Source organism: Oncorhynchus kisutch, linkage group LG23 (assembly GCF_002021735.2).
Source record: "Oncorhynchus kisutch isolate 150728-3 linkage group LG23, Okis_V2, whole genome shotgun sequence".
In the NCBI taxonomy this organism is placed as follows: Eukaryota; Metazoa; Chordata; class Actinopteri; order Salmoniformes; family Salmonidae; genus Oncorhynchus; species Oncorhynchus kisutch.
Genome location: NC_034196.2, coordinates 20,601,285 through 20,615,652, shown reverse-complemented (window position 1 = coordinate 20,615,652; position 14,368 = coordinate 20,601,285). Strand labels below are relative to the sequence as shown.

Sequence of the window (14,368 nt, the reverse complement as noted above, 5' to 3'; positions counted from 1 at the left end):
ATCGCGCGACAACCGGTCAAAATGCACTATAATATTTCACGAATATGGTGCTGATAATGGTAGCTTGTCGTGTTGCTCAAACATTCCTTTCCGGTGTTGTAGATCGCTACAACAAAGAACAACGGACAACGGACGATTTCTGTTCATCAAATCAATTCCAAATGATCAAATCAGTGACGATAAATTATGTATATTCATTCACTCCATATAGCCTAAGTAAAGCGTCCACGACTTCGCACAAACATTTTGTCAGTCAATATTTTGATGACGGGGCCAACCCTGCGGCTCTGACTGCACACAAGACAGTACTATCTTACGAACAAAGCAACTGAGACTGGCTACTTTTCCTTTGCAGGGTCCCACAGACCGAGTGATCGCACTAGTTCTAATGATGTTGACATATTCACACAATATTGACTGAGGCAGTGGTTTTTCACAGCAGCATTTGAGTTTCCAAACACCTATTTATAAGTCTGAAGCCTGTCCCCTCCACCCGACCTGTTAAAACCACGCCTACGAAGCCACACAATTGGTCCAAAAGCGTGAAAGAGCCAATCAACAGAGCCCAGCTTCTCGTAACATGCAACACATCCATACAGTCTGAAGCCTATGGGGCACAGAAGCGCTAGGAATATCTTGGTGCTGGGACCTTACCACCTCTCTGCCGTCAAACGACTCCTTTCTCTGCATCAGTCTTTACTGAAATGTGTGTGTGCGTGAAAGAGAGACGAATAAATAGTGTGCGTGCGTGTGAGGGTGCATGTCTGGAACAAGTAAAGACAGAGGAATTATTCCGCGCTATCGAAATATTTCAACACATCGCTTTTGCAGGAGGACTGAAGCCAATGAAAGCGAATTCATTTGAACAGGAATGCCGATATTGTAGCCTAGACAACAGCAAGAAAATAAGGCAGCAGTCAATTAAAGCGTAGTTACTCACCCGTGTTGGTTTAATTCGAAAATTGTTCGCAAGACAACGCATAGCAAAGTGCTCAACGCCCGTCAATCTCGGAAGAAAATCTTTATCTCAACACAATTGAAGACTAATGGAGTGCATTTGTTCATTTCTCATTGCAGACACTTTGTTGGAACTCATAGAACGACAGTAAAGATAATTCATACCATCCAGCCGAACACAAGTGGATGCTTATTTCTGCAGTGGTGACAGTGGACTTCTCAAGACTTCTCAATTTGAGACAGTTTTGCTCGTCAAGAAATCTGCATAGACTGACTATAGTATTCAACTAAATAAATCCATACATTTGGTACCTGCCTGGACTTGGATGAGCTTCCTGATGAGAGATCCAGTCATACAAGGAACGAGTATGGCATACCATCCGTTTTTACCTCACCGGGGTCCGGAATTTGCCATGAGTGCAATGTTGGGTCACCATCCTCCATTTTTCCCGGCCCTGGCGCTACCTCACAACGGCTCCCTCTCTCTCCCGGGCGCCCTGGGGAAGCCTATCATGGACCAGCTGATGGGCGCCGCCGAGTCCGGCCTCCACTTCTCCTCGCTGGGGCACCAGGCAGCCGCAGCCCATCTGAGGCCTCTGAAGACTCTGGAGCCTGAAGAAGAGGTCGAAGACGATCCGAAAGTTCACCTGGAAGCGAAGGAACTTTGGGAAACGTTCCACAAGCGAGGCACTGAAATGGTTATCACGAAATCCGGAAGGTGAGCTCAACTTTGATGTGTTCGAATAAGACATATTTGTGTTCTGCAGTCGAAATACATCAGTATGTATCTTGTTATTATGAAGATCATTCTGATCATAAATACGATGGCATGCCTCTCGAGTGAATTGATTTAATGATGGGTGCTTGGAACTGGACCTCCGCGAATGGTGGCCAACGTTTTGATTTCAAACTAGGGTGGTTATAGGCTACGTGTAGGCTACTGAATAGAATAGCCTAACTTTGTCCTATCGACAGAATCTGTATGGCCACATTGCACGGTCATGTAATCTCAACACGAGATAAAATAAAACCCAACCCAAACTATAAAAATATACAACACATAAGGCTGTTACATTTTAACTTTTTATGACACAATACAACTGTGAGCAATTCTAAAATGTACTCTACAAAACAATTTGTCCACGTTTGTAAATCTAAAATCAGCCCACAATACTAGGCTATAAAACGGAAACATGTATGTCTATATGTCTATTATACCAAAGTGTAATAACAAACGTTATTATCACAACAAACAAATAGTAGGCCGTACAAATACATTTACACAATGCATGCTGTACATATTATGCGATTTTTAAAAATGTATTCTAGGTGGCAGATATTTGTGGGTGTTTTATGTTCTCGCACAGCCTCTGTTAGATTAATCATTTCTTCATGCACTAAATCGTATGCCTGACGCACATACATAAAGGCATACAAGTAAATGTAAAATATGTCATATTTGAGTATTCGCAGTGTTACATTGTCATTATCATAACCAGTATAATAGCACTGTAAAGATAGCTGCTCCATATGTATGTAGGAACATAGGTTAACAATATTCAGTCACAGTGTAAGGTAGGCCAGTCCACTGTTTTTAAGTGATTTTCTCATTCCATTTCACAGGCGAATGTTCCCTCCGTTCAAAGTGAGATGCACTGGCTTGGACAAGAAAGCAAAGTACATTCTGTTGATGGATATTGTTGCAGCCGATGACTGCAGGTATAAATTTCACAACTCGCGTTGGATGGTGGCAGGGAAGGCCGACCCCGAAATGCCAAAGAGGATGTACATTCACCCGGACAGTCCGGCTACTGGCGAGCAGTGGATGTCAAAAGTCGTCAATTTTCACAAACTCAAGCTAACGAATAACATCTCCGACAAGCATGGATTTGTAAGTTCATCTAATGTATGTTTTTTTCTTATTTGCATGCTTCTCGACATTTTTAGCATGTATTGTTGTTATCATGATTGTTATTAGTATTATCAGAGGTATTATTATTAGTAGCCTAATATTAATAAGCCCGTTAACGTTGCCTCTCTGTGGTCATATGGAGTCGAGGGCTGAAAAGGCTTCACCAAAATATACAGGCCTAATTTCAATTGAATAGGTTTGTGTCCATCATGAATGAGGTTTTAATATTTTCACTACAACATGTTTCTCCAACTTTTTCCCCAACTGCTTCGGCCTATAATAAATGAGAACATTCCAATACAGCCCATTGCATCAATTAGGCTAGGCCTGAACTACGATTGAGTAAGCTACAAAAATGGCTAATCTTCATCAAAAGTTAGAAATCCGTGTGTGCTTATCTTTTTTTAAATCCAGAATTCTTTCCTGTTCCAGACCATCCTGAATTCCATGCACAAATATCAGCCCAGATTTCACATCGTGAGAGCCAACGACATTCTCAAACTGCCCTATAGCACGTTCAGGACTTATGTTTTCCCAGAAACGGATTTCATTGCTGTAACTGCCTATCAAAATGACAAGGTAGGCAGAAACACACTTTATTCGTTTATTTTCATGAAATTGTTGGATATTTATTTTTCATCCATTTTTAGTCAAACAGTTTATATAGCCAATGCTAGCACTGCACCATTTGCCATCATAAAATATGAAAGATTTGTTTCATCTTGTTTGAGTGTTGGGCTTACAAGCTATCGTGTTAGATAAATGTAAACCTCATCTCATGCCGTGTTTCCTACTAAAGCAATTGGGTCAGAATTCTCAGGAATGTATGTAATACATAATACTTCATTATATTTAATCACATGGAAAGGATTTGGCAACGACCAAGACTGTGTGTGTGTGTGTGTGTGTGTGTGTGTGTGTGTGTGTGTGTGTGTGTGTGTGTGTGTGTGTGTGTGTGTGTGTGTGTGTGTGTGTGTGTGTGTGTGTGTGTGTGTGTGTGTGTTTGCGAGACATTCAGAGAATGGGGGAGGTAGAGTGTGAGAAAGAGAAAGAGAGGGGAACAGAATGTGCAGTTACTCAGAGAAAAGAGCATTTTGATTTTAACAGGCTGCGCTGGTGGTAACATTTAATTCCACATGTGATACACCGCTAATCAAAATCATCTCTTATGTTGGCTCTTTGATATAAGGGAGAAATGTTAGCTAAGTGTTACCTCTGGGCACTTGGGTCAAGCAAAAATGCAGTTAATGTTTGGCAGCCACATGAGTTGAGGAATATTGTCAATCGTGCCAAAATGTGCACTTGGGAGGGGTGGAAAGCGAGAGGAAGTGAGTGGGGGGAAATAATGTGCACTGCGAGGTTGCCATTCAGTATGCATTCAGATGGTGGCTCAAATATGCAATTTCTAAAAGAAAAATGATTGCACTGAGATGCAGCAACAATTAAGGTTAACTGTTGAACTTTCCGAATAGAAATCGAGGATAAATGTCACTAAATTTATACACTTCTACAAACATGTATTATATATTTAATTAGGCAAGTCAGTTAAGAACAAATGCTTATTTACAATGACGGCCTAGTGGGTTAACTGCCTTGTTCAGGGGCAGAACAACAGATTTGACCTTGTCAGCTCGGGGATTCGATCTCGTAACCTTTCGGTTACTTGCCCAACGCTCTAACCACTAGGCTGCCTACAAATATCTATAACTTTGATTTCTTTCAGATTACACAATTGAAAATCGACCATAATCCCTTTGCCAAAGGATTCCGTGACACTGGCAATGGAAGACGAGAGAAGAGGTAAGGAGAAGTTTAAACTATTGCATAACTGCGCAACAAACATTTTACGATTTCTGATGTCGGATTTTATAGAAGCAATGGCTGACAGTGATCTTAGTGAATTCCAAAAAGCGGTACGACGGTCTTTGCAATTGCACAAACCCTTCAACCTAAAAGTATGCTATGTAGTTCACGTTTTATTAATGAGTTGGCAGAGGTAATAGACATAGCTTATCATGTTGTATTTACATTGTTATGGTTCTACGAGTGCAGAGGTCTAAAGAGCAAAATACCATTTTGAAACTCCTACTTTAGAAATAGTGTGGAGTTATTGATAGTTAGCTCTTCAAAAGCTTTTCTTTACCGTTTTGACAACATATTACAAGAAAATGGTTTGGGTGGTGGGTTATTAGTGGTCTACAGTGGGTTTGAATAGCTTGATTTGTTCAAACAGACATATATATTGATTTATAAAATGCATCTGGATAATCGGCACTCAAAATGAATTGCAGGCCTGTGAATTTTCCTATATGCAAAGACTGTACATAGCAAGCCATGTCCTATGCCTTGAATAAATGATCCGTTTTCTTATAGATCGTTTTTTTTATTACAAAATAATAGTAGTGATGACCAATAACCTGTCTGTATAATGTAGGAAACAGCTGGCCCTGCAGTCAATTCGCTCATATGAGGAGCAGCAGAAAAAAGAGAACGGAACGTCCGACGACTCCTCCGGCGAGCAGGCCTCATTAAAATGTTTCGACCAGGCCTCGTCTCCCGCAGTGTCTACCGTGGGGCCTCCCAACCTGAAAGGTAATGGAGCCCACAGCCTCTGCTTGGGTTAAGATTCAGAACTAGGCCTACACGTTCCGCATCTCACAGACCCACATAGCATAGACACCTACAATAACCTATGCTTGTAAAAAAAAAAAAAATGTGCTGTGAAATATTTTCCAATTTGTTACATTTTGAATTCAGTCGGATGCCTTTGGATATCAGTAGACCTATTGTGTTGAATAATATAATTTTGTCCAGCACCAACATTAACATACAAACTATGTAGCCTAACTTTTATGTAGGCTCATTCTTGTAATTCCCATTCCCATGATGGGTCTCTCGTGCTAAGCATTTATCAATAAAATGAATCATACATCTACCAGAATTATATACTGGATATAGATATATATTACTTTTTTTTTTATCAAATAAACTTTCGAGATGTAGGCGTAGTCAGTTAACTGAATGACAAAAATCGTTAGAATTGTGAAAACATGCCATCGGTTAAAATGAGGAAAATTTGAAGGACTTGATCATATGCTGAAGGTTAATTTAAAAATAAAATACATCTGTAGCCTATGGATTTCAATGTATGTCAATATATTATGAACACTAGCCTACGTAGCCTAAAGCATTAGGCTTAGTCCTTCTTACCATGATTAGCGTACAGTATCCTACAGATAATTACATCTCATTGACAGCGCAAATTACGATCCTCCAAACGAGCATGGATTAAAATCTTGGCATATTTATTTATATGAGATATCATTTTGACGATACTGATTATATATCTAGTTGTACATTTTTATTTTCATTTTTTATTAATATTGCATCGAAAGTCATGAAGAAAATGTAATAAAGTTGGCTATATGAGAATTTAGGAGAATAAAACCAAAAACTAAATGAATCCTGATTAACTTTGATCATAATTTCTCATGTATCACTAACTTTTGACTCATTCCTGATAGATTTCTGCGAGAGTGATGAAGACAGCGACGATGAAAGCAATGGAAACCTAAAGGATGGGCCGGACTCCAGTAAGATCTCAACCACTACGGAGGATGGGAAGGATCGTGAGGCAAGCCAGACTAAAGGCCATCAATTTGGTGGCAGTGATTCTAACGGCCGGTCTCGGGAAAGCGCCCGGAGGACTGAGAAAAGCCAAGCGGACTCACGACAGAGCCCCATCACGGTGATCTCCAGCACGACTCGGTCCGGAGAAGACTTCAAGAGTCCAAGCCGGGACCAGCCCAAAGCGGACGAGTGCAGGTCTATAAGCAAGGAGAACTATATGCCTTTGACTGTTCAAACTGACAGCAGTCCGCACTTAAGCCAGAGTCACATGCATCATTTTGGATTTCCACCGGGTTTCGCGGGACAGCAGTTTTTCAATCACTTGGGGGGCGCGCATCCCTTTCTTTTGCACCCCAGTCAGTTCAACATGGGAGGCGCGTTCTCGAATATGGCCTCGGGCATGGGCCCCTTACTGGCAGCGGTGTCCTCTGCAGGGGTTAGTACCATGGACACGGCCAGTATGGCGTCACCCTCGCAAAGCCTGACGGGAGCTCATGGACTGCCTTTTCATCTGCAGCAACATGTCTTGGCATCACAGGTAAAACCTGTTTTATTACCACCAGCAGTACATTAATGCCTGTGTAAAACACATGCTATGTGCTCCTGAGTTTTTCGTTACATTTTGACGCATATACTGGACTGTGTAGCCTATTTCATCTTAGGTGTCCTTGTCCCCATTACTTTATGTGGAAATGTCAACATGGTGTAGAAGAAAAATAGTATAATTTCCATTTAGTTTTAATAGCCTAGTTTATTCCTTATAGTGTTCAAAACCACTAAATAAATAATAACCGAATGTGTTTTATAGGGACTCAAGTTTGGTTTAGATTTTAGGAAGGTGTGGATATTATTTGTCTCAATTGTTTACAGCATATGTTGGGATTTAGGCAGAGACCACCTAGGCGTTACAACAAAAGTTTTAGGCTAGTGTTGATATGAACTCATTAATTAAGTCTGTGTTTTAGAGGAACATGGCGAATGAGATGTGCTTAGTTCTTCACTGGTTCGGGGAGGGAAAACAACTCCTCCTAAATACATAACAGATTTGCTGTTTCCATCTAGTTTCAAAACACATGTGTTGCAGAAATAGTTCCTTTTAAATTGCTATTTTATGAGCAACATAATATATAAAGAATGTTTATTTGCATTCACAATTCATAAACTATTTGCAAAGCTACAAAAAAAACGATATCACATAGTGGTGGGTCTAGATATCACTTAACACACAAAAAAATCTAAATATTTAGTCAATTTGATTCTCGTAATGTTTTCATGGTTTTACGTGTGGATAGCGTTATATATTCCATATTTAAGGCTAAATTCAAGAAAATGTATTGGTAATGGGTTTACACCCATCTATGTATAAAATCAGTACGCATAGACACAGAAAAGCATCATCAGGAAAATCGCTTTATGAGAAAAGTGAAAGGAGGCTTACGCAGCCACATAACATTTCCCGTGAAGCTCACGTGTCTGCTGGATTCATTATTCACACTCAGTCACTACATGACCTCAATTCAATATATAGGCCTACATAGACAGTGTACATTGTGAACAATTTAAGTGTCCATTGTGAACCATTTAAATGTAGCATATTTTTCCTGTTTTGCTGTGTTATTATGGTAACTAGCGCCTGTTAAATTTGTGCATAGTTCTATTCATATCATTCCCCTCCTCTCTCCCCAGGGCCTGGCCATGTCTCCATTTGGGGGGCTGTTCCCTTACCCTTACACGTACATGGCAGCAGCCGCGGCAGCCAACTCCGCAGCCTCCTCTGTTCACCGACACCCCTTCCTGAACGCAGTGCGCCCCCGCCTCAGGTACAGCCCTTACTCCATCCCTATGAGCGTTCCGGACAGCAGTCTGCTCACCACAGCCATCCCCTCCATGGCGAGCAGTGCGGCGGAGCTGAAAGGGGACGGCATGGCCACGAGCCCCGTCTCCGCCACCCTGGACTCCACCTCGGAGGTCACCAGCAGGTCATCCGGCTCGGTCTCCCTGTCCTCAAAAACTTGCTCTGGGAAAGATTCCATTAACGAGTTGCAGAGCATTCAGCGTTTGGTCAGCGGACTTGATTCCATACAGGACAGGTCACGAAGCGTGTCCCCATAAATTTTAATGTTGTTGTTTTTGTTGTTGTTGTGATGATCATATAAGAACGATGAGGATGAGTATGACGACACCCTTCTAGCGAATGCGGGTTTAGAAAACTGACCTAATGAACAGTTTAGATTTTGAAATGCACTTTGGTTAAATACACATCTCATATGTATATTTCTCTTTTGTTAAATTAAACAACACTTTAGAATTTTTCCTGTTATTTGAATACCATACAAGTATTGAAACGGAAAGGTTGGCATGGATAATACTCACAGATCTTTGATAAGTTGCTGCTGTGTGATGTCCTATGTATACGTTTGTTTTACGTCGAGTTACTGAGGTAACGACATTTGTTTGATTTAATGTGCACTCTGAATTGGTTATAATTATTTTTATTCACTTCTCTTTATCTTATAAAGACTGCTGTGTTTGATGTATTAACTGCATAACTATTTGAAGCATATCATTATGCTTATCGGGGGTAGGTGACACTTTGCATGCCCTACAAAACGCTACATGTCTCTTTTATGACTGTCAGTTTGTTGTTATGATTTATTTTCACGACCAAATTCAAATGATACGAATAAGGCAAAAGGAATGCTTCAGGCTGATCTTTAAAAACCAATCTGGAGGAGAGAAAAAATTGATTGATTCTAAGGAATTCGGTTATTGATTTTACGAACGAATGTCTCTGTTTGTCAAATTATAAACGCAGGATTATGCTGCGAAAATCCATATGCTGGCACTTGTTTGAAGTATGCCAAAACAGAACCGAGGTTATAAACTTCATGTGCGAGTGGTTGAGACTGTCCTAATTTCGCATGCCGAATCCAACATAAGTATTCAACTGGCAAAGGGAATCTGAAATACAATTGAAAAGGTAATATTGATTATAAATGTAAATAGTGATATATACAAATATTTATGTAATTATTTCATATTGATATTGATATTGCGTGTAAATACAACGGAGTAGTTTGATTTTAGGGATCTGTCCTTAATTTATTGTCGATACCTGTGTAAAGATAGTTCGTGGGCTATTACCCTTGTTTTTCCATCTGCATTTTATATCCCCCTGAATACGGATTTACCTGTACCTCAAATATCCACAGAGCTAGTTGTTTTAGCGGACACACATGTGCCATTGTACCTCTAGCCTACCTGTTGTCTCTGTGTGTTAAGTGCTACTGTTCAGACGAATGACAGCGAGAGCACACATCAACAGCTTTCTGAAAAGAAAAAAAACATTCGTCTAGGTGTGTGTCAAATTGGACGAATTTTCTGTTTAAAAATGCTTTGCGGCCTGATAGTAAAAATACTGCATCTTATTGAAATATGAAGGTTCCTTTTGTGTTTCTAAAGTTGTCATTGGGTTATGTTGTATTCGGTTTTTGTCTAGTTTACAACACCAACGATGTGTTCTTGAAAGTGTCAATAAAATAGTAAAATGCAGTCTCGATACGCTTCCATGTGTCCGTTTCTTTAGGCCTACATGCTATTATTTAAACCATGATGTAAACTCTGTGGATAAATAGAAAGTGATGTAATTGCTCAAACTTCATTTGTGTTGCTCCTTCTCTATCATGCATAGCCAGTCTTTCTCTTTCCACACTTTGGCATTTAGGGATAGAGGCGTCGAGACAATGATCAACGAGTTGAGAAATGTTATTACGATAACCTGAGAGAAGGCACTGGGATACTCTCAACCTCAGCTATGATACCTGGAATTCCTTCCTGGACGCAAGACTGCGCCAGAGCGAGTCATTGTGCGCGTGTGTTTTATGGGCCTGCTGAGTAGCCTATTGACTAATTGTTTATTTCGGGCAACGTGAACCCTAAAGAATGTAAAATAACTTGATTGCGCTCTCCATTGCGCCTAGAATCATGAGTTTATTAACTTCATATCTTTATTTGTAAATTGTATGGTTAATAAGTAACGACAGTGGCGCTAGGGAATATGAGTAAACATGACACAGAATCTCAATTGCTCTGTCTATTGCTCACCTGGCGCCTTCGATATCTTACTGGATTTTATTGCACGGAAGGCGGCAGTGCGTCTGCAATAGGCTAATGTTGAACAGGATTCTTACGTTGATATGCAAGACGTAACGCCACCTAGTGAACACTACACAAACTACACAACTACATGACAAAGTACTGCAGGATGATTACTTTGAACAGGGTCAATGCTATCGGGGATCATTGGGACGTCCAAAGTCTAAGTCCTAAACCTAACCGTAACTCTACCCTTAACATAACGTTAACCCTTACCTAACCTTAACCCTTACCTTAAACATTTTCAATTTCAACTTCAATGGGGGGGTAGAGACGTCCCAAGGATCTCGGATAGCACTGGCCTTTTGTATACTGTGGACTCTGACCTGATGAAGCCAACCAGATATGGAACATTGGAGTGGAGAATAGTTACGGCAACTTTTTTGACACCTGAGATTAACCAGACCATTGCTAGATGTGTGGTTTTCTGGAAATGGAGAGAGAATGGGCACAACCAAAACAAATACAACACAACAGGCCTACAAGAATGGAGAATTGGCATATTAATGTAATTACAGTGTGTTTATAGTAATCATATATAATGTAAAATATGTCACACTTAATGCTTTGCTTATGCCTTTGACCGTAGAAAATTAGAGGAGAGGAAGAATGTCGGCTTACTGCGCTTTTTACGCATGCGTCATGCTTAATTTGTCATTCATTTAGAAGCCTCCAAACACCTAATTCATGTTACGCCTACCTCGCTTCGTTTCATTGTCCAATATTGGTCATAAACTGAATCGATTGCAGTGTTAGGTTCTACATTTGGATTTTGGACCTAAATTTCGAGAAATCGGACAAAGGTGAAAGCCTAGGAGGTGCATTTCACAAAATGATATAGGCAACTGCAGTATCCACCCCGACTTAATAATAACCCTATTTTTTTTCATTCCATCTCTCTCTCTCTCTCTCTCTCTCTCTCTCTCTCTCTCTCTCTCTCTCTCTCTCTCGCTCTCTCGCTCAAACACAAACACACAGAGAGAGAAATAGGTGTTTATATTTTCAATATTAGGCGCATGCAGTGCAAATAGTAGCATAATCTTCCACAGCAAAGTAGAAGTGTGCCAAACATCTATTCATGTGGATCCATTGTATCTATTCGAGGCAATTGACCTGGGATATCATTTTCAATTCTCTGCGAATGGGGTCAGACCTTGGGAGAGGAGCCTTTATAATAACAGCTCCATTACTCAAGCACCTGACAGCTTGGGCGAAGTTCTCCCGTGTCCTTGTTAACACCATTTCCATCACAGCGCGCATGCGACTTTGCTCCAATAAGCACCTGCTCGACGCGCTTAGCACGCGGTACTGGTTGCTCATACTATAGCGCGTTTTAGGACAATGTCATTACAGTTGATTCATACATAGTACCCATATATTGTGTATGTTGTGCTTTGTCAGTATGTCTTATGTTGTCTATATTTCTGACTGTCATGTATGTTATGTCATACGGCGCAGGACAATAAAATATGAAATACTTTTCTATAGCTAGGTCTATGTGATATTGGTCAACGGGATTGAGATGTCCAGTGCCCCAGAGACCTACAAAATAACCAGGTGTTTCACAGGCCCACAGTCTGATATTAGTTTCATTCAGTGTAAACTAGGCTATAGTGCTGAGATTAGAGTTTGAGTGTGTTAAAACGCATGCCACAGTTTTATGCCGCCACTCAGTGGCTATGCAATAAGACTTTGGTATGACATCAAGTCAATGATTTACAAGTCAATTACGTGTATTTATTCAAAAATGATCTATTCTCAATTAAAAAGTAATTAAAATCGAGTGAAAAAATACAAATTACGTTAAATTATTCACCAATTAACATATAGGCCTACATGTATTGATAGAAATTGCTATACTAATTTCATGACAGAATCACACATTTTGCATGGTGTCTGTCTCCCTCATCAGGTAGAACTGGGATTTACCATAATACTATGGCTTTATTTTGATCATGATTTAAGCATGTAGCACTGGATTGGCCTTAGTAAACCACATACAACACTAACAAGTCATGGTCATCTTGTGTTCATGAGTAATAACAGCTGGTATCACTGTCCCTAATGCATATCATTAAAGTTATGCGGCCTAACATTGATAGTTAAACCTACACAACTGCTATAAAATGCCCTACAACATTAAACAATAAGAATCACACATTTTTTACTCAAAGATTACATTTGAGAACTGATTTTTACACTGTAATAAATATTTTTGAATGATACTTACATTTGAGAACTGATTTTTACACTGTGATATATGTTTTGAATGATACTTTTGTTTGTCTTTTTTTGTGTTTGTACGAATGAAAACTATATATTTTGCAATCTCAAGGAAGTTTATTTAAAGTTATGAATTTTTCTCTGTAAATTAAGTAAACCCAGTATAAACCACATTAGCACATATTGTTTCCAATGATTCCTTTAATGTTTACTGGTTGCCTGCCGTTAACATTAACCATCTTTATGGCATTGCTGATAGATGATTCACACTTGTGCACAGAGAAAAAACAAGGGTGAATAGTGATAAACAATGTTCCCTTAATTTTTTTGCAGCACTAAGTAAATTTCAGGTCTGCTGAGCTCAAACTTGAACGTTGTGAAAATGATGTATAATGTAGGCCTACCAGAGTGGCCTACCATCAAAATCAATGGAGAAAATGCCTCCCATAACATTTAACATGGAAATAGCTGTTCTATCATTCAGCCTACAGTAGCAGCCAATGTGGTGTCCAATGTAAGCCTATGAGACTTTGGGGGGGGGGGGGGGGGGGGGGGGCATGCAGGGCTTGACATTAACCTGTTGATCCACTTGTCCTTCAGACAAGGAGGTGACTGGAAATGTTGTTGTGTTGTTTGATGCAAGAAACCATTTTACAAAATAAAATGCATTATTATTCCCATACCATTATTACAGATAATCAGACAAATGATGCTACCCTCTGCCTATTGGCTAGCTTATTCAAACCTGTCTCAAAATACAACACTGCCCCTTTAAGACAAAAAAAAGCTCTTTACCTAACTAGCTTTTCGTAGATGTCTAGAAATGTATATATTTTGTGCTCTTGTAGGAAGCAATCCCTCCCTTATTGCTGAATACAAATGATTTATAACTGGGCTAATAACTCACTAACTAGCAAAGGATATAAACAAAATGTGCACATAGGGCTTACATGCAGCTCTCGCTTTGATCTCAAAACAACAGCATCTACTCATGACCACTCATGCTGTAAACACAGTCCAGATCAAAGTAAATGGCAAAGATCCATATATGGCAATGGTCTATTTAAGCAATAAGGTATGGGGTGTGTGGTATATTGCCAATATACCACGGCTAAGGGCTGTACTTACACACGACCCAACATGGATTGCCTGGATACAGCCCTTAGCCGTGGTATAGCCATGTACCACAAACTCCCGGAGGTGCCTTATTACTATTATAAACTGGTTACCAATGTAATTAGAGCAGTACAAATAAATGATTTGTCATACCCGTGGTATACGGTCTGATATACCACAGCTGTCAGACAATCAGCATTCAGGGCTCAAACCACCCAGTTTATAATTGCATATACCAGTCTGTGTAGAGTACAGTCTGAGTAGGCTGTGTGAATGCAATAGAATCCTACTCTGATGCGTTCTGCCTACAACAAAATCTCTTGCATAGTTTGTTTTGTTTCAGTATATTGCATTGAAAGTGGCATATATTGCATT

At 39.9% G+C, this 14,368-nt stretch overlaps 1 protein-coding gene across 4 annotated transcripts; it reads left to right on the top strand.

The window, feature by feature from the left end:
• Positions 1-580: 580 nt before the first annotated feature.
• LOC109868717 (T-box transcription factor TBX3-like) lies at positions 581-10,058 on the top strand. 4 transcript variants are annotated; one of them, XM_020458443.2, is made up of 7 exons: positions 581-1,675; positions 2,581-2,848; positions 3,302-3,448; positions 4,593-4,669; positions 5,304-5,461; positions 6,394-7,037; positions 8,186-10,058. In XM_020458443.2, exons 1-7 carry the CDS (start codon positions 1,284-1,286, stop codon positions 8,609-8,611), a joined length of 2,112 nt encoding a protein of 703 aa, XP_020314032.2. In that variant the 5' UTR covers positions 581-1,283; the 3' UTR covers positions 8,612-10,058. The 4 variants fall into 4 exon arrangements, with proteins under 4 accessions (XP_020314032.2, XP_031658969.1, XP_031658970.1 ...); XM_031803109.1 differs by having other exon boundaries at positions 602-1,675; positions 3,284-3,448; XM_031803110.1 differs by having other exon boundaries at positions 602-1,675; positions 2,581-2,863.
• The last annotated feature ends 4,310 nt before the right edge of the window (positions 10,059-14,368 follow it).

Bases quoted from the DNA above. Each gene is read 5' to 3' on its own strand.
- LOC109868717 (XM_031803108.1), top strand. From the start codon at position 1,284: ATGAGCTTCCTGATGAGAGATCCAGTCATACAAGGAACGAGTATGGCA. The intron at 2,864-3,283 runs GTATGTTTTTTT...TTTTAAATCCAG, and splicing joins GATTTGTAAGTTCATCTAAT to AATTCTTTCCTGTTCCAGAC. The intron at 3,449-4,592 runs GTAGGCAGAAAC...GATTTCTTTCAG, and splicing joins CTGCCTATCAAAATGACAAG to ATTACACAATTGAAAATCGA.